Source organism: Hylobates moloch, unplaced genomic scaffold (genome assembly GCF_009828535.3).
Source record: "Hylobates moloch isolate HMO894 unplaced genomic scaffold, HMol_V3 SCAFFOLD_19, whole genome shotgun sequence".
Lineage (NCBI taxonomy): Eukaryota > Metazoa > Chordata > Mammalia > Primates > Hylobatidae > Hylobates > Hylobates moloch.
In genome coordinates this window covers 57549320-57570012 of record NW_026652294.1, presented here as the reverse complement: position 1 = coordinate 57570012, position 20693 = coordinate 57549320, and the positions used below count along the sequence as shown (strand labels likewise).

At 37.3% G+C, this 20693-nt stretch overlaps 2 protein-coding genes across 10 annotated transcripts in view; one reads left to right on the top strand and one right to left on the bottom strand.

The window, feature by feature from the left end:
- FOCAD (focadhesin) overlaps positions 1-11304 on the top strand; it is a 324194-nt gene extending 312890 nt beyond the window's left edge. For all 8 annotated transcript variants that reach the window (XM_032139268.2, XM_032139267.2, XM_032139266.2 and 5 more), the window contains 3 exons: positions 889-1140; positions 3556-3631; positions 5886-11304. In XM_032139268.2, the coding sequence (XP_031995159.1) occupies positions 889-1140; positions 3556-3631; positions 5886-5959 (402 nt within the window). In that variant the 3' untranslated portion in view covers positions 5960-11304. The remainder of the gene's footprint in view (positions 1-888; positions 1141-3555; positions 3632-5885) is intronic.
- Positions 11305-14031: 2727 nt separating this feature from the next.
- HACD4 (3-hydroxyacyl-CoA dehydratase 4) overlaps positions 14032-20693 on the bottom strand; it is a 28478-nt gene continuing 21816 nt past the window's right edge. For both annotated transcript variants that reach the window (XM_058431893.1, XM_032138892.2), the window contains 2 exons: positions 18773-18898; positions 14032-17873 (listed from right to left, as the gene is read on the bottom strand). In XM_058431893.1, the coding sequence (XP_058287876.1) occupies positions 17791-17873; positions 18773-18898 (209 nt within the window). In that variant the 3' untranslated portion in view covers positions 14032-17790. The remainder of the gene's footprint in view (positions 17874-18772; positions 18899-20693) is intronic.

Genomic DNA, 20693 nt, shown 5'->3' with positions numbered 1-20693 from the left:
TTTTGAAATTTTAATTTGTGAGTTTAGGAATTTTAAGAGATTAGGAAGTACTTTTTAAACCTTTTTTGAACTTGCATGATCTGTCCTCTTTCTTCTGATTTCCTAAGTTTTTATTAACTTTCTCTGTTTTCTTACAAAAACCTTAAGACACTGAGAAAATACAGATAAGCAGAAAGAAGTGTAGTTTAAATCACACTAATCCAACTACTCAGAGGTAGCTCCTATAATCACCATTTCTATAATTGTCTAGATTAGTCTGAAATCTAAATGGATAGATCCTGGACAGGTTTTTAAAATGCATGAAGAAGCTGGGCACAATGGCACATGTCTATAGTCCCAGCCACTTGGGAGGCTGAAGCAGGAGGATTTCTTGTGCTCAAGAGTTCAAGACCACTCTGGGCAACATAGTGAGATCCCACGTCTTAAAACATTTTTTAAAAAAAATGAAAGACTTGCTCAAAAGTAGAATCAGAGTATACATATTTTTAAAAATTAGTTTTGCCCACATAACCATAAATATTTCTTCATTTGGAAGCTTTTTGAAAACATCGAAACAGAGGAATGTTTGGATTTTGATGTGATTAGGAATTGAATAAACGATGTTTCTCCTGAAATGTTAGAGCAATAATAATGAAACCGTTGGGTCTTCTGCTTTCACATAAAGGGACCTCAAAAATCTTCTAAAGCCCAAAAATGTGTCTTCATTAAACATGGAAACTGAGTTTACTGTTCAGTTCAGTTCCTCTTCTGGGTGGGGGTAGGGCAGGAGGGACTGGCTGGGTGAAGGGGAAGATGACATTGCCTCACGACGGGGGCTGTGTATGTGAACATGTGTTACTTTGAATTGTTGAAACATATGACCTAACGTCATTTCTGTTTTCATCGTAGGCTTTGGACTTCTTCTTGCTGATATTTGCAACCGCAGTGGTTGCATGGGCCGACCACACTGCCCCGCTCCTCCTGGGTCTCAGTGCCAGTTGGTTGCCATGGCATCAGGAGAATGGCCCAGCTGGGCCAGTACCAAGCTTCCTTGGCAGGAGTCCAATGCACAGGGTCACTCTGCAGGAGGTTCTCACTCTCCTTCCCAATAGCATGGCTCTGCTGCTGCAGAAAGAGCCATGGAAGGAACAGACCCAGAAGGTGAGGCAGGGCAGGCAGCCATTGTCTCTTCAGCAGTTTCTACTGTAGAATTGAGGTGGGAGTTAAGTGCATCTTGAATCACACCGCAGACTTTCCTACTCAGCCCCAAATCTCAGCCAGATGCAGAGTCTCAGAGATTGAGGCTAGCCCAGGCTCGGGGCAACTGCTGATTAAAAACAACAAGGTGGCAGCTTGCTTACAGCTGGGAGTGAGGTGGAGGAAAAGCCCATACTTTCCTTCATTTATTGAAGGCACTTGTTTTCTTGATCCGGGGGAGGAAAGGGTGAGTATGTCTCGGAGCTCAGAATCTCAAGGTGAGGGTCGACAGGAAAGCAAATTCAGGATTGCAAAGGGTGTGATAAGTAAGATACAGTGGTGGTGAGTAAGGGAGGGAGTTGATCAACAATGCCTGGGTGGGTCAGGAAGTTTTCTGCCAGGAAATGTGGGTCGGGAGCATCCATCTTCTTGTAGCATCTTTAAGGTTCCCCATAGCTTATTCCATTGCACAGATATGCTCCAGGCACCCAGTGTGCACTGGTCTGTGCTAGATGCCAAACAGAGCTTTGTAAAGGTCTAATAGTATCACCCTTGCCCTCAGGAAAACCCAAATTGTTTAGTTTGCTGTTCAGTCTAGTTCCTCTTCTGGAGTAGGGGTGGGGCAGGAGAAGGAGTTGGGTGAAGGGGAAGATGACATTGCGTCATGTTGGGGGCTTTGTATGTGAACACGTGTTACTTTGAATTGTTAAAACATATGACCCAAAAGGAAACATTTTTTTGGTTTTTAATGTTGAGGTTCCCCAGGCTACTAGCTGTTCTGCAAAGCATATGATAATACTGTGCTTACTGTATTTCTCATTATATGTTTCTGACCTGTCCTTAATACAGTTGGTTGGAAGATTCTTTTTTGAATCTCATTTAATCAAAACTGGATTTTTATGAAGTTGAAAGCTTCAAACTAACTTTTTGTTGCTTATTCTTGAAATCTGAACATTAATCTTTAAAAACATTTCTGAACTGTAGACCCATAGTTTAGCTATGCACAACTCCACCAAGTGTCTCAACTAAAATGCCTTTTATTTTTCTTAAACCTGATAAGCATTAGTATTGCTGCCCCAAATTTTGTGCTTTGTGTCCCATTTAAAATCAAATTTTGGCTGGGCACAGTGGCTCACACCTAGAATCCCAGCACTTTGGGAGGCCGAGGCAGGCAGATCACCTGAGGTCAGGAGTTCGAGTCCAACCTGGCCAACACGATGAAACCCTGTCTCTACTAAAAATACAAAAATTAGACGAGTGTGGTGGTGTGTGCCTATAATCCCAGCTACTCAGGAGACTGAGGCAGGAGAATCGCTTGAACGCAGGAGGCGGAGGTTGCAGTGAGTCGCGATCCCTCCACTGCTCTGCAGCCTGGCTGACAGATTGAGACTGTCTCAAAAAAAAAAAAAAAAAAAAAAATTAAATGTGGTCTTCCCTTATGTTATTTCTGGACTGGGATACCACGTTCCCTTTGGGACTACAATGTAGACCTCTTGCATTGATTATATTTTGTAGTGCTTGACTTTTTTGCTTACCAGTAGGATATTATAGCACAAAACTGAGAAAAGGAAAATCAACAAAGAAAAAAATTTTTGATTAAAGCAGGGAATTAGGAATATTTTCTTTTTCTCCCTATTTTACTCTTTCTTCAACCTAGCTTCTATATGTGAAACTAAAATGCCTATTACCTATCACCAATGTATGTGTTTTTAGTGAACCAAGATTGGCAGCATTCAGTCATTGATGAAATTACCCTGTATCTAATTCAAAAACAATTCGGGCTGCATCCTGAGAGATCAGCCAAACTCATAAATACTATGAGTTTCTACCTCATTTGCAGGATTTATTCATGGTTAACACGCTTGGCTCTACCTAGTGAATTATTTTATGCCATTTCTCTTGCATTTCAACTTTCTGTTTCATATCCATTTGGGCACAACTGTTGTCATCTACAGAAACATATTTTATTTCAGAAACGGGGGCTTATATCTGATGTGTTTTCTATTTACTGCCCAGCCTAGCAGCCTAGACCAAGCTGCACACAGAACCAGGTGGGAGGCAGCATGATGCAAAGAAAGAGCATAGGGCTCTGAAGCCAAGTGTACTTGGGTTCAAATCTTAACTCGGCTATACATTGAGAGTGGACTCAGGCAAGGTTTTTAATCTCTCTGGGCCCATCAGAGTGATGAGAGATAATGTCCCTGGCACATAGGAGGCCCTCTGGGCCCATGTCTACCTCCCTCTTAAAGCCTGTAATTCCAGCTACTGGGGAGGCTGAGGCAGGAGAATCACCTCATATATATAGGTCCAAGGGACTAACTGTTCTTTTGCTGTTGGTAGGATTCTCTTCTTTGACACTATTTTTCATTTTTACCCTAGTTCATTGACTGGCTATTCAGCATCATGGAAAGCCCTAAAGAAGCCCTCTCAGCAAAGTCCAGGGATCTTTTGAAAGGTATTACTTCCACGTTTTATGCTCAACATAGGGGAAAAACCACTATTGTTGTCTGTGGAGCAGAATGGCATTCTAGTGTTTGCAGATTGAGTATCTCTTATCCGAAATGCTTGGGACCAGAGGTGTTTTGGATTTTGGATGTTTTTGGATTTGGGTATATTTGAACATACGTAAGGAGATGCTTTGGGGATGGAACCCAAGTCTAAACACAAAGTTTATTTATATTTCATACATACCTTACATACATGGCCGGAAGGTAATTTTATATAATATTTTTAGTAATTTTGTACAGGAATGAAGGTACTTGGTGTTAAGTACTTATGTGTGGAATTTTCTATTTGTGTTGTCATATTGAGGCTCAAAAAGTTTCAGATTTTGGATTTTTAGATTAGGGATGCTCAACCTATATTGGTTTCCGAAAGGGCTAATCTGGAGCTGTTTAGTGTGGCATTTTGAACCAGAAAGTAGACTTAAAAAGAATGCCAGTGCTTTTAAATTTAGCATTTATTTAAATGGTTTTAAAATGTTTTATGGTAATAGTAAAATATTCTTTTAATTAAAATTCAGAAAATTCAGAAAACTAAAAAGCAGCAAAGAGAAATCCAGAGTCCCATTGCCCAATGACAATTTTTATATTTTCCATAAGAAGTTTTTGCCCCCTTCTGCGTGTGTTGTCTTACATATTTATAATCATATACAATTGAAAATACACATAGCTCAAATACTGCCTTTTTAATTTTAACATTCTTTTTCAAACATCTAAACCTGTTCTTATACTGGCTTTATAAGTAATGTTTTTAATGAGCTTCATAGTATCTTGCCAGGGGAACTAGACACTTCTACTTTCAGGCATTTAAATGATTTCTGTCTTTTGTACTTCTCTACCGACTTTGTTAACTATGACTGTAGGATCCACAAACATGGAAGATCTTTCTGTAAAACTTGTGTAGATTATTTTACTCAGATCTGAGAAGTCATTTCGGCATTGGCCGTATGGACTACAACAGCTTGTTCTTGTCCTTCATGTCTGGTGATCTGGGGGTCTGGAGCCTGCCAGCGGCTGCCACTGATCTGATGTCTCTGACATGCTGTGAGATACTACAATGAAACTTTCACCTTCAGAAAGTTGCCTGTTGGCCTATTCTGTGATAATTTATCTGGTCAGCCCGGAGTCAGTGTATGATCCATATTTTACCTATTACTATGGTACAGTTTATTGGTTGCCAAATAAGTAAGAATTCATTGGTTGTAATCTGTCTCCTCAAAGTGGTAGGAGGCATGTGTGTGCTGCAACAGTGCTCCCACATGACTCTGATAAACCACAGAACTTCAGTGAAAATCAGGGCTGTGGTCTGACATGTTTTCACATTATCCATCCCTAGAGACTTGCTGCTAGGGCTTACTCTGTTTGCCCCACGGAGTTTGTGCTCATTTTTAATGGCCATAATAACATTGGTTGCTCCAAAGATATACTCTCTTAGGTTACAAAGATAACAACACATATGGATGAGGAAAGCAGTCATTTGGGCCAAGGAAGCTCATATTCACTCGATTATATAGTAGGCTTAGTAGATTCACATACAATAATTGTGTAACTCTGGCTTACCTACATTCCTTCATATTATTATATTTCAAATAAAATATCAATACATTTGTATTAATATTCTAAAATAAGATATACAAAAAGTTACTTAAAGGAAGTACACAGAACTTCCTATTTTAAATTGGTCCCTGAGGGACCTGTGACAGATCAGAAATAGTTTGGGGATAGATGTTCAAATATACTTTAGTATGGTCATACTTGCTCCATTGAGTACATGAACCTAACTTTATCATAGGGTCAGGTTATTCATTGTTGTTTTTTAGCGTTAAGTAAATATTTAATGGAAATACCATATTCATGTAGAAAAGAGCACAAATTGTAAGTAGATTTTTACAAAGGGAACACAGCCATGTAGTCAGCACCCTCATCAAGAAAAAAAACATCACCAGCATCCCAGAAGTCAGCTTTCATTTTAATTCTGCAAAATTTCCCATTAACTGATTGCAAGGTAACTTAAAAAAAAAAAACAACAACAACTTTCCCCCCAACATTTATAAATGGTTTTCTGCCATTAAAATTCTGCCAAAATATTGATGGAACTCCCTAGTCTTGAACATTAGCCAAGTGAGAAAAAGACAAATTCTGTTCTGACACCTTTTTGATCAAAATGACCTTTTCAAATGCAGCTATACCTATATTTTGTCCCCTTAGCCACCCTGCTGTCCTTGAGAGTTCTCCCAGAGTTTAAGAAGAAAGCTGTATGGACCAGAGCGTATGGTTGGTGAACAGTTTTGCAGTATCCAGCAGCTGGATGAGGAAAACCATATAAGTGGAAGAAGTTTTTCAGAATTCGTGCCTGGTATTGCTGAGACATGATGCAGAGAGTTAAGGTTCATGAAAAGGTGGCAACATCACTGACAGCTTGACACATGCCGCCTAAGAGAGGAGTGCATTGCTTTAGTACCCAGGCCAGTTGAGACTGAAACAGGAACTTGGATTTTCTTTATTTGGCTAGAGTTCAATGTGGAGATTTTCTTTGTGAAAACTTGAAGATATTATCTTCTCCCTGCTAAATTCCAGTAAAATAATGTTGTCAATTTTGTGCGTGTGACTTTTGTTTGAAGGCATGGGGGAAGGTGCCAGGACTACTTGGTGACAATGGCATTATGATCTATTTTCCATGAATCTCCATGAGGATATTCATTGACTCAATGAGTTAGACAAATTTCCTTATTGATAAAACACTCTCTTGGAACTGCTATACACATTTAAATAATAAGCATAACATTGAATATTAGCTAAATCAGATTCATTAATGGTGTCTATAATTTCCTTATGCTTTGTTCTCTTGAATGCAAGTGAAAGTTGTGATTCCAGATAGCTTCAGCCAAAGATTAATTCACAAACTAAGAAATTTAAGAGTAGATCTCATCTGACACAGCTGCATCCAGTGAATCAAGTGATGCCATCAGGCTTTGTTCCTCTCAGAATCATTCCTCATAGCTGGCAAGATGTCTGCCAGTGACCTCAAAGGGAAAGAAAGGTGTCTGCCCATAGATACAGCAGAAGCAACATGAAGAAGACTCTGGTTCAGACTGGATGCCTAGGCCCAGGGAGGTAGGTCACATGTGAGTCTCTGAGCAAGTATCTGGGCCCAGGGAGGTGGGGAATGCTAACTGTCCTGGCCTGGGTCATATGTCCACTCCTAAGTCTCTGGATAGAGAGGGGCCATGGCATACCTACCCAAACCACCTGAACTGGGTTTCCTCCAGAAGAAAGATAATGGGGTGCTGGGCTGGCAAAAAAATGACAAATATCTCCCCTGAAGATCAATTTTTTAAATAAGTACAAATCTCTTTCTTAATCAGGGTGACTACTGGACTAAAGTAAATGCAGGTTTGTGACGATATTCTCAAGGGTTGCATTTTATTCAATGGCTTGAGACTCAGCCAGCATTTAAATTTTGGTCTATTTGCTAATGACTCTTCTCACAGCCAGTATCTGGGCTCTGTGTTTAGCCAATCATATAAACGTACTGATGCATACATATATGGGATCATTGGAAGAAAAATTATGCCACTGAAATAATGTACCTTTGTGTCTGTCATGCCATAGCACAGTGCCTGGTGCTGCTCAACCACCATGGAGCTTCTATTATTCCCCTGTGGCCTGTACCTTCATGTTGTCACCATTGTACCTGCCACTTATGTTAAAAATAGCTTTACTAGTTTTGTTTTCCGAATACGTGACTTCCTTAGAGGTTAGGCTAGAGGAAAATGAATTTGAAGGAAGCCAAGAAGATAGAAAATTTACTCTAGAAACCAGCTTCCCTCTCCTTCCCATCCATATACACTTTCTTATATTTCCTACTGATGAGAGGTTGAAATTCATCTAACATTCACTGCTAGGTGTCAGAAAACAGCTATAGAATACACACAAAAGGAAATGAGAAAGGTACTTAAATGCTTCACTACAAAAAAATAAGCACAGCTGGGCACGGTGGGTCACGCTTGTAATCCCAGCACTTTGGGAAGCCGAGGCGGGCGGATCACGAGGTCAGGAGATCGAGACCACCGTGAAACCCCGTCTCTACTAAAAAATACAAAAGATTAGCCGGGCGTGGTGGCGGGCGCCTGTAGTCCCAGCTACTCGGAGAGGCTGAGGCAGGAGAATGGCGTGAACCCGGGAGGCGGAGCTTGCAGTGAGCCGAGACTGCGCCACTGCACTCCAGCCTGGGCAACAGAGCGAGACTCCGTCTCAAAAAAAAAAAAAAAATAAGCACAATAGATGACAATCATGCAGGAAATGAGGGACAAAATACCTATAAAGCGGATAGAAAATAAATATCAAAATGACAGAACAGTTGAGCTTTCAGTTGTATTATGTTATTTAACAATACCACAATGAGGCATTTTCTATTTTAAAATGGTACAAACACAACTAGTAAGTGGCAGAGAACCCAATGCTCTTTCTATGAACCAGGCTCATCAGCTCCCCCTTTAAGATGAAAACTCCCACAATGGATGAAACCTTACTCATGCTTAATGTAGACTGCTATAATCAGATAAAGAAACAACTCTGCCTCATATAGGTAGGCCTCTGGAACTGAGAAGTTTAGGTCTGTAGTGTAAATGAGTAGGTCTTCATGGGTTGAAGGACTTCAGATTCCTGGGCCAGCTTGCAACATGAATGGCAAACAGGAGTAGTAAAGAGGAAGTGAGCACCAAAGAACTACTCTCTATTTTTCGAGTCTGCAGCCAGAGACTGCCAATGCCCAAGTAAAGAGATGAAGAATCAGCCTCGTCTTCCAACCCCAGACTGCCCTTTTCAGTTCAGCCCAGTTTCTTCTCATTCACACTTTGTCCCTGCTCCTGCCCTTGACAAGGAAACAGAAGAGTACAAAAGGGAGGAAATAAGATGTTTATTCTTTTTTCCGCAGCTCCTTTTTATTTTGAGCAGCCTTGAGTATAAGATTTGTAGTATTTTCTCATTCATGGGAACCTCTAAAGATTCTAAATTCAAAACTCCAAAGGTTCTTACACCTAAACATTCTAAGATACAGATCATCAGACTAATAAGACCTTTTCTCTTGCTATCTGCATGACCTCAGGTGAGAATTAAATTATTCCCTTAGGATTTTTCAGTTTATTCTCCAGAAACCAGAAGTCTCTGCATTTTTAGGCCAGATGTTCCTAACTTTATGGAAAGTTTCCTTACACGTCATCTAATGTTAGTTTTTAAAAACATAAGTGGCCAAGACAAATAGCATGCTGAGATGTACTAACAAATTAATGTGTGGGGTTTGAGCCCTGATAGGTCTCTCAGAACTATCTAAACACTCTGACTCTTGATTTGAAAAGTAAACATTTGGAACAGATGTTAAGATCCATGCAAGTGCCTAAAATCCTCTTTGTGTTTTATTTGTAATGTAATGCCTCCATGGTAACCAAAAGGCTGTTAATAATCTTTTTTTAAGTTAATTGTGAGACATTAATGTCTCCAAAATAATTTTAACCAGAGATAGTGGTATTGTAATTATATAAGGAGTCAGATTTAAGGATTCAATTACTATCTTGAAGTAACTTAGTAACTTTGAAAGCAAACAGCAGTTTTAGAGGTTTAGCAAACACTTCAGTAAATTGCTGTTTTAGAAGAGAAATCAGATCATTTGGTAAAGAGATGGGGCCTTCATTAAAGCCCGAGGGTAGGTCCCTGTTTGGTCAGTTTGTATTTCTGACCCAGCCAGCCTATTCATAGGAACCACTTCAAATGGAACTAGGGGACAGAGTGTAGCTGGAACCGTTCACATCCTTCATCACTCTTGTGGAAAGACACCCAACAGCATCATCTTCGTTTATGAATGTGTGTCATCACTGCTGTGGTCCTGGATGAGGTAACATGCTTTTATATTTTCTGGGGGAAATACTGTGATCCTGGAAACTGTAAAATCTCATCTTAAATGTATGATATATATAAATAGATATACATATATATTATTTATAAAGTTGTGAGTTTTGCATTTAATCTGTTAATCTTCATAAATAGTAAAAACTTCTTTAAAACTACAACTTAGAAAGCTCATCTGATTCTTGTCAAACATAGGGAACTTGTAAGATCATTTCCAGCTAAATTATTAAATATGAAACTGAATAAAAATGATTATTCCCTGAGATTTGGTTTTATTTTTTGGATAAAATGATCTACCTCACAAAGTAGCTGTGAGGGTTAAAATAAATAATACAAAAATATGGTTTATAAATTATAAAATGTTATTGAAATGTTATCACTTTTGTGTGTTTCACTGCAAATAAATAGCTGTAATGTTTGAACACATTTCTGACATGTATATGGGGACTTGGGAAGACAATGGAAGTTTATTAAGAAATTGTTCTTAACAATTAAAACATTCTAGACATAGCATGTTAAGATACTTATATAAGTTGAAAGAAAAAACCAAAACTTATGTCTTCTAAATATAAGGAACCCTTTGAGATACAATTGAAATTCATTACCTACTTAAGCCGATAGATTTCTTGAAATATATTTCTAGATGTAGTAGTAGTATTCTTTAAAGATAGAGTTGCACACACAATTATGGGTGTCTGTTATGTGCCACTATACAAGTTTATGGGGTACAATCTGAACAAAATGTGTCATCCCTGCTCTCATGGAACTTATAGTCAGAGAATATAAATCACTAAACTATCGTGAAGTAAGAACAGAACATGTTATAAATGTCCTACTTCTGCAAAGCCCTTTATAATTTGCAAAAGTTCAATTTACCATATGTCATTTGGTCTTCATAATAACTTTAAGTGGTTAAGGAAACTGGAACTCAAAGTCATTCAGTTAGTAAATACTGGAGCTTGATCTCAAATCAAACCTAGTGCTCTTAATTCGAGACCACATTATCTTTCACAAGACCCCATCATTCAGCTGAATACCATGAAGTAACAATAGACACCTACATGTATGTGATGAATTAAGGCATATTTTTACAAATTGACTTTCATATGGAATTAACTAACCTTATTTTAGATGAGATTTAAAACTCCAGCTACCCTTAGCAAAAATAAACTAGTTAGTAATTCTTATTTGGCATGTTAAAAACATGTTCAGACTACTAGTTAAGGATTTTTAAAGCCATAAAAAATCATCTCTGTTCTGAAAACATTGGTGGCTTTTATATAAGTAGTTCTTATTAGCAGTTTTCTTTCTGTCCAAAGCTGAAATAACTTAGACTCAAAAGCAGTGGTTCTCAAACTTTTCTGTGCATGAGGCTCATTTGAGGAGTCTATCAAAAGGTAGGATCCTGAGCTTATTCCCAGAGCTTCTGATTCAACTATCTTTAGTGGAGCCCTGGAATCTGCATTCTAAACAGGTGACCTTGTTAATTGTGGCTGTTGCTTCCTGAACATACAATCTGAACACTACCCTGGAAAAACATGTCATATCAACATCAGCATATAACTCCGACTGAGAAGAATATTAAAATTATCTGAACCAATGAGAAACATTATAATTATTAAAAAGCAATAATAAATGAGTGGAAGATGGATACTGGGTAAAGGGAGATAATTTTAGCATATTTTAACCTTAATTTTAAATCATTTTAACACTTTAGTACCATAAAATGTTTTTTCCATAAGTAAACTTAAATAATTGTAAGATTCTTTATTTGGGGAAATATTTTGGACATTGAGATTCTATCTACTTGTACTTCTGAAATAAATACGGATTCTCACATTTGACAACTTGCTCAAGGCAGGCAAAGTAAGGAATAATTTTAAAAAAAACCATTAGTGACCTTAATGTGATGTAGTTACCATATTATTAGATTGAAATGTTCAGTTTCCAGCAAAAAAATAACAAGGCATACAAAGAAACAGGAAAGTATGTCCCTTTCAAATGAAAACAAAAACAAAAACTATCTCTGAAAAAGACTTGATGGTGGATCCACTAAAGGCTCTACAACAACTGCCTTAAATGTTTTTTAAAGAACCAAAGAGCATGTGGAAAAAGTAAAAAAAAAAAAAAAAAATGGATGAACAAAAAAGAAATTCAAGAGCTGGAAAGTACGATAATTGAAATGAAAAACGCACTAGAGGTATTCAAAGGCAGATCTGAGCAGCAGAAGAATCAGTATATATGAAAATAGGACAATGGAAATCATTAGTCTGAGCAACAGAAAAAAAAAACTGGAAAAAAGTGAACAGGGTATAAGGATCTGTGGGACCCATCAAGCAGACCAACATACACATTGTGAGGATCCCAGAAGGAAAAGAGAGAAAGAAAGGGGCAGAGAGAATATTTGAAGAACAGCCAGATAATGACCAACAAACTCCAAGTAGAATGAATTCCAAGAGATCCACACAACTATCAAAAGCCAAAGACAAAAAGAGAATCTTGAAAGTAGCATGAAAAAATCAATTCATCACATATAAGTTATCCTTAATAAGGTTATCAGATTTCTCATCAGAAACTTTGGAGGCCAGAATGCAGTGAGCTCATATATTCAAAGTGTTAGGAAAAAAATATATCATCAACCACATTTCCTGTATTTGGCAAAACTGTTCTTCAAACGTGAGAGAGAAATTAAGACATCCCCAGATAAACAAAAGCTGAGACAGTATGTTACCACTAGACCTGCCCCTGCCAGAAATGCTAATAGGGGTCCTGCAAGTTGAAATGGAAAGACACTAAACAGCAACTCAAAGCCACATGAAGAAATAAAGATCTCAGTAAAGAAAAATACATGGGCAATTATAAAATCTAGTACTTTTGTAATAATGGTTTGTAACTCCACTTTTTGTTTTCTACACAGAGACTACTGCATTTTTAAAAATTGATTTTGGACACACAGTGTATATAATTTTGTGAAACTTAAAGGAGTGATTGACGGAGATATAAAGAGCAGAATTTTTGTATATTTTTGAAATTCAGCTGGCATAAGTCCAAATTACCTTCAGGATATTAAATGTAACCCTATGGTAACCACAGAGAAAACAGCTATAGAATATACACAAAAGAACTGAGAAAGATACTTAAATGCTTCACTATAAAAAAGTAAACTACAGACAAAAGAGGACAGTAATGCAGGAAATGAGGGACAAAAAAGGTAAGCTATGTAGAAAACAAATAGCAAAATGACAGGAGTAAGTCCCTCCTTATCAGTCAGCCTCAAAAAGGAAGAAAATTCTGACATATACAAAATGGAGGAAACTTGAGGACGTTATGCTAAGTGAAATAAGCCAATTACAAAAGACAGATACTGTATGATTACATTTATATGAGGTACTTAGAGCAATCAAAATCATAGAGACAAAAAGTAGATTGGTGGTTGCCAGGGACAGGGCAGATGGGAGACTAGGGAACCATTGCTTAATGAGTATAGGATATAAGTTTTGCAAGGTAAAAAAAAAAGTTCTGGAGATGGATAGTGGTGATGGTTGCACAATATAAATTACTTAATACTACTGAACTGCACACTTAAAAAGGATTAAGATAGTATATTTTATATTTTACCACAATAAAAAAATTTCAGAAAAAAGTTGTCTTAGATATACTTTCAAAATATCTAATGGTTCCTATTTCATCTATGTTACTTACATTTGAGAAAGTAAGCCTTTGTCTACACTGTACAAAATGAAATAGGGATTTGGTGAACATACAGTTAGATAGTCAAAGACATCAACTTTGTGATTTTGGTAACATCTGATTAACCAGATAGTTATTGTCTTGACTTCACTATGTCTAGGTTTCTTAACCTGGGGAACATGTACTTAAGTGGAAAAAGAAATTACACCTTTATTTTCACTAATTGATAATGAAATTTAGTATTCCTTTCCATTGTGAATATAGGTAACCAACCACAGTAGTATTAACAATTGTGTCTGTCACCAAAGGACTTTAAGATCTTTTTAGGCCGGGCACGGTGGCTCACGCTTGTAATCCCAGCACTTTGGGAGGCCGAGGCGGGCGGATCACGAGGTCAGGAGATCGAGACCACGGTGAAACCCTGTCTCTACTAAAAATACAAAAAATTAGCCGGGCGTGGTGGCGGGCGCCTGTAGTCCCAGCTACTTGGAGAGGCTGAGGCAGGAGAATGGCGTGAACCCGGGAGGCAGAGCTTGCAGTGAGCCGAGATCACGCCACTGCACTCCAGCCTGGGCAACAGAGCGAGACTCCGTCTCAAAAAAAAAAGATCTTTTTATGTTACAATTGTTGCAGATATCTCAAATTACTGTCAATCCTCATTTCTGTTTTAAAATAATTATAAATTCACTTGTGTTTCTTTTGGTTTTCAATTTTAAGAAGTTTTTAAAGTAATCTGGTTTTAAATTAAAGCATTGTTTAATAATGAAATTTTACTTTAATATAATGACCCAGTAAAATGTAGTTTCTCTAATTTTCTCTTTGTTTTAGTGATTGATTGTACATGTACTTCGGCAGTGTAAGGAGCCATCTTTATTTGGAGTGATTAAGATTAACTCACCTAAAATTTGCAAAGGGTTTATGTTCTCCTTGCACACTAAAGCTTTTCGTAATTTTTCTGAAATTTAGAAGATAACTATAAAAGCAGAAAAAATGTAGCTTTTTAAAAGGATAATTTTTTTAAATCCAAATATATTTATAAAGATTTCAAGTAGCCTAACACTTGTTTCTTTCCAAATGTTTTCTTTAGTGGAAATAAGTTACCCATTTTTAAAATTACATTTTTGTTATCCCATTCTTACATCACAATATATTTAATACCTTTTTACATAGTTTCTAGATAAGATCTTTATAATTCTTTACCAAAAATTGAGTGATACATCAATGATACAGCAATGACTATCAGTTATTCACACATTTTTTTAGATTTTCAAAGAAAGCATTTTTCAAAACTATGTAAGGACATATGACTTACATTACAGTAATTAGCAATAATTCAGTAACAATCCAAAACACGAATTTTCCTTTTTAAAAAGTACTTAGTATATTTTTATACCTTTTATCTTCCTGTATGTGTGTGTCATTATTTTTAAAATTAAAAAGAATACAGAATGGGGCATCATTTGTGTGTTTGCTAAAGGTTTACTATTTTCATCAGGGTCTTCTCTTTTGAGATAGAGTCTCACTCCGTCACGTAGACTGGAGTGCAGTGGCTCAATCTCCACTCACTGTAACCTCCACCTCCTGGGCTCAAGCGATTCTCATGCCCCCAGCCTCCCGTGTAGCTGGGATTACAGGCATGCGCCAGCACGCCTGGCTAATTTTTGTATTTTTAGTAGAAATGGGGTTTCACCATATTGGCCAGGCTGGTCTTGAACTCCTGACCTCAACTGATCTGCCCACCTCAGCCTCTCATAGTGCTAGGACTACAGGTATGAGCCACCATGCCTGGCCAGGGCCTTCTTTTAAGGCATCAAAGCCCAAATAACTTACAAGATGTTAACGAATACATGACATTAATGAATACTCTATCATCAGAGCACTAGGGACTGAAAGCTGGTGTCCCCCATTAAATTCACATGTTGAAGATCTAATCTCCAGTGTGATGACATTTGAAGCTGGAACCTTCATAAATGGGATTAGTACCTTTACAATAAGAAATAAGGGAGAGATGGTTTCTCTCTCCACCATGTGAGCATATAGCAAGAAGGCATCCATCCGCAAACCATGAAGAAGAATCAGCTAGCACCTTGGAACCTCATCAGGAACTTAATTGTCTAGCACCTTTATCTTGGACTTCCCTGCCTCCAGAACTGTGAGAAATATATTTGTTGTCCAAGCCACCCAGTTTATGATATTTTGTTATAGCAGCCAAACTGACTAAGATAGCAATTAGTACCAAGAAGTACGGTGCTGCTAACCCATATATATATAAAGATGTGGAAGCAGCTTTGATGTTATGTAACAGATACAAGCTGGAAGAGTTTGAGGTACTAGAGCACCTGGAAGAGTACTGGAAGAGTTTTGAGGTACTAGTTTTTTTGCTAGAAAAAGCCAATATTGCCATGAAGGGATTGATAGAGGTGATTTTGGTGAGGTCTCAAACAGAAGAAGGTGGGAGAGAAAGCCTCCATCTTCATAGAGAACACGTAAATCACCATGAAGAGAATGTTGGTAGACATATGGACAATAAAGGCCATTCTGATGAAGTCTCAAATGAAAATGAGGAACCTGTTATGGGAGACTGGAAGAAAGGTGGTCTTTGTTATAATATGCCAAAGAACTTGGATGACTGTGTTCATGTTCTAGTGTTTTGTGGAAAGTAAAATTGTGAGCATGAAATTAGAAATTGAACTGAAGAGATCTCCAACCAGTGTTGAAGGAGTGCCTCGGTTTATCTTGACTGCGTAAAGTAAAATGTGACAAAAAATGAAGACAGAATTCTTAACAAAAATGGAACCAGAACTTAAAAGATTTGGGAAATTATCAATCTGTCTGCATTACAAAAAGATAAGAAAACATGTTTGGTAGAGAACACTAAGGGTGTAGCAGACCAGACATCCAATTAGATTTGTGTGAACCACAACCTAATCAGCCACCAGCAGGAACACTGCCAGTTTGTATTGAAAGGAATGGAGATGGGACAGAATGAGGGAAGACTGTTGGACTTCTTGAATTTGGGACCATAGAGCTATTCAGCTGTGAATGTACACTATTCTTCAAGAAAAGGAGAATCTGACCCCGAACGGTGATTCAGAGAACATCAGGGGTACCTTCTCAGTTTCAAAAAGGGTAGTCATTGCCTTGGTTTCAACAGACCTGACAGCTTCTGCCTGGCGATGTGGGGGTCATCCTCCTCCAACGTAGTCCTGGGGGCAATACCTCTGCCTCATTGGGTCCTGAAGCCAGAGTATCAGGCCAAAGAGGATTATTCCTAAGCCTGAAGACCTCATGGTGTTTGCCTTGCTAGATTTTGGACTTGCTGGGGACCCATTACACCTTCCTTTTTTCCTGTTTTTTGCTTTGGGAATAGGAATGTCCACCCTTTGTGTGTCCCACCATTGTATTTTGGAAGCACATAACTTGTTTCATTTCACAAGTTCAAAGCTGGAAAGGAATTTTGCCTCAGGATGAATTGTACTTTGAATCTCACCCACATCTGACTTAGATGAGACTTTGGACTTTAGAGTTGATGCAGGAATGAGTTAAGACTTTTGAGGCTGTTGACATGGAATGTATGTATTTTGCATGTGAGGAGGACATGAATTTTGTAGGGCCAGGTACAGAATGCTATGGAGTGAATCTTTGTGTTCCCCCAAAATTCATGTGTTAAGCCCTAACCTCCAATATGATGGTATTTGGAGGTGGGGCCATTGGCAGGTAATTAGATCATGAGGGTAGAGCCCTCATGAATGGGATTAGTGCCATTATAAGAGACACAAGAGAGTTGATCTCTCATGTGAGGACACAGAAGGACATCTATCTGCAAACTGGGAAGAGGGCCCTCACCAGAAACTGCATTAGCCGATGCCTTGATCCCGAGTGGAATTCCCAGCCTCCAGAACTGTGAGAAGCGTTTGCTGTTGTTTAAGCCATTCGGTGTATGGTGTTCTATTATAGCAACCTGAGCTAAGACATAGGGCTTGGAAAGATATTTAATTTTCTAAACATATCTAATGTTTAGGGTGAGTAAACATTAGATCTGAAGACAGACATCTGTCTATAAAATATGTTATTCTAGGCAACTGTGGAATATATTTTCCATCCCTCTTCTCCTACAGATCTATTTGGGAACTTGGCAGTGAAAAAGAATACATGTAATTTAGGTTATCAAGTTTGGTTTCTTAATTTAATTGAATCTATTGCAGTTAATTTTCTATTTCTCATTAAACTTACAGGAAAATAATCAGACTTCATACAGTGTAAGTGTAACTTGTATAAAATCCAAATGAAGCAGGAATTTTGGTGAAGCAGGATATGGAGAATATATATGTCTTAAAAATACAATGTGTGAAAAACATAGCCTGTTATGTCTAGAGTTTTGGGGGTATGTGCAGTTATTTCATGTAATGGATTTTTATCAAATACAAGGTATTTTTCTACCAGAATGCTTCCTGTGTTGTATTTACTGCAGCTGAATCCACAGCCTGTCTTTTCTCATGTCACACTGGAATGCTGTACTTCACATTTTCTTTTTTTTAATGGGAAAGATTCCGAGGATGTCTCTTCTTTCTGAGTATAGATGACTGTAGGTAAAATACATACCTAACGTGGAGAAAGAAGTTGCAAAAGTAAGTAAGGTTAACTATTTCTCTGGAAGGAACAATGATTTTAAAATACAGTCAGAGTGCTGCCCGAATCCAGGGAGAAGACACTTGCAAGGGAGATGTGAGAAGGAATGTTTAAAGAAGTGTCCAGATTTTATGCAGAAAGGGAGGTAAATCAAACTCTTCCATCCTACTTTTTTTAATGCAAGAAATTGTCTTCCTTTCTTTAGCATAGCTCTCTCCACCTCCCTCTAAAGTTTCACATTTGTGTCTTTTCTCTCTATATGTTGTTCATGTTTGATATCTGTTACCTTCTAGAGATAATCATTATTTTGGAGATTTGTGAAGGTTAGAGCTGGGAAAACAAAAATTTCATAGTGAAAGTTTTTCCCCCAATTTCCTGGAAAATGATTAGATTTAATGATCAAATTTATTCAAGGGTAAGTTTTTGTTCCATACATTTTTCTTGAGTCTGTAACACCGACTCCCATTTGCCTAATAGGAAGTGCTAGCTTGAAAAGCCAAACAAACAAGAAACAAAATGGATATAAATGGAAAAATCAGAAATAGCCAATTCTTTTTAGTTTGACATCTAGGTTTTGTTTGTAGATACCTGTGCACATGGTCAAAACTCCTATATCTCATACATAATGCAGCTATATTTTCTGATAGTAAAATTGTTCTTATTTGTACAGTGAAAGTGAAATATATGATCCCATGATGCCCTGCAAAAAGCATTATAACCTCCAGGGGCTTTACTAACAAGATCTAGTTCATCATGTCAGGCTTCCTCTTTGGTCTCTCCTATGTTTACCAACCTGTATATTAAGGTAGATGGCAAGCACTAACCAAAAAGTACAGGAAAAATGCAAAAACAAGACCAAAAAAGCCACTTACCTATAAAGAGCATCATGAGATATATTTTCAGCACATATGGGAAATAGATGGATAAGTCAAAGGGCAGCTTGGTGGAATAAGTGCCAAATGATTCAAAATAAGGCAGCGATTGATAGATGGCAAATGCTGTTAAAAAAGAAAGGCATCATAAAGGTTTTCCTCCTTAAGTTCTTACAGGGATGTGTATGTATGTCTTCATAGTTGTAGGATATTTTGAATTTGATAATGACAGTTTTGTAATACTTGTTGAATCTTTTTGCTAAACCTAGTTTAATATAGAAATCTGTGAAATGATTAAGTTGGCAAAGTGCTTACAGCAGTATGACTTGTTGAATGTTTGTCCATAGTATACCTTATCGTGCCTACAGAAGAAGAATTTACAATGTTTCTTAAAATGTTATCTCAAAATACATTTGTCCACCTAGCCACAAATAGGGGTGATAGATGAACTTGGAAAATGGTGCATATATTTTCCTCTTAGAGTTTCACAACACATATTAACATAGTAGAACACATATTAACATTGTGAGAAATTCTGCAATAAACAAATACCACCTAACCTTTCCTCAATGTAACTGGCCTTAGAATATCTCCTTCTTCCTCCTTAACCACCAGTAGTACTTAAGTATTTTGAAGAACTCTATGAGAAATGCTGGCCTAAATTATTTTGAGGGAGGGGGCTGGTATCAGGTAAAAAAAGATTGAAGTTCAGTAACATTGTATCCCATTTATAGATATTTTTGGTAACATTTCATGTAATGAAATGTTAATGTGCTAACATGACGTAAGATGTTATCATTAGGGTAAGCTGGGTGAAGGGTACATGGGAATGGTGCACTATTTTTGCAATTTCTTATGGGTCAAAATTATCCCTACATAAAAAGTTTTTAAAAAGAGAAAGATGAAGAAAAGGCAAGAGTTCACAACTGTTAGAGCCAAGCAGAGGTATGAGTAGCATCAGTGCAGGATCTGCCACTGACACCAAATACGCAGTTTAAGGTTAACACAGGCCGCACCTATATCTCTAGTGTCTTATCACTATAATTAGTTGATTTGGTTATTTACATAAGCTTTGTTTTTGTCTTATATCTGTCAGATGGGAAATTATAGTTATTAAAAATTATTAAAATTAAAGTTATCAAAAGTTTAGTAGGTTTATTTAACTGCGCAGTTACTTTGGGACATCTAACATATACAGAAACATAGATAAAATTACAATTATCTGTATTCCACCATCCAGAGCATTATTGACATTTTTGTCATATGTATCTCTAGACTATTTTCTGCATATACCTTATTTTGTAATTGCAAGAATAAGTTTATGAAGTTAATAAAAGAATAAGGGTTGTATGGCAACCATAAAAGAACATGGCTTTCCTAGAAAGGACAAGGATTAGAATTATGGAATAACAAGAATGCAAAAGTTTCCTATACATTTATCCATCCCTTATTCCTAGGAAGGGATTAGTCATATTTCTACCTTATTCCTTTATATGTCTTTTAAATTTGATTGTTTTAATTGGCAAATCATAATTGTATACATATATGAAGCACAATGTGATATTTTGATATGTGTGTACAATGTGGAATGATTAAATCAAGCTAATTAACATATCTACCACCTCACTTACTTTTTGTGGTGAGATTTGAAATTTACTCTTAGCTATTTTGAAATATACATTAAGTACAGTCACCCTGCTGTGCATTAGATCTCAAAAATGTATTCCTCCTAACAAACTTTGTACCCTTTGACCAACAGCTCCCCATTTTCTTTCTATATTCTCTACAGTACTATGATTTATATTTGATATTTCAATGAGAGGTTACTTGGTTCTTAAAGAATGGACAATCAGGTTCTTATTGTTTTCAAGACAATTATTCTTTAGATCCACTTGGCATAGTCTATTCCAAAATTAATAAT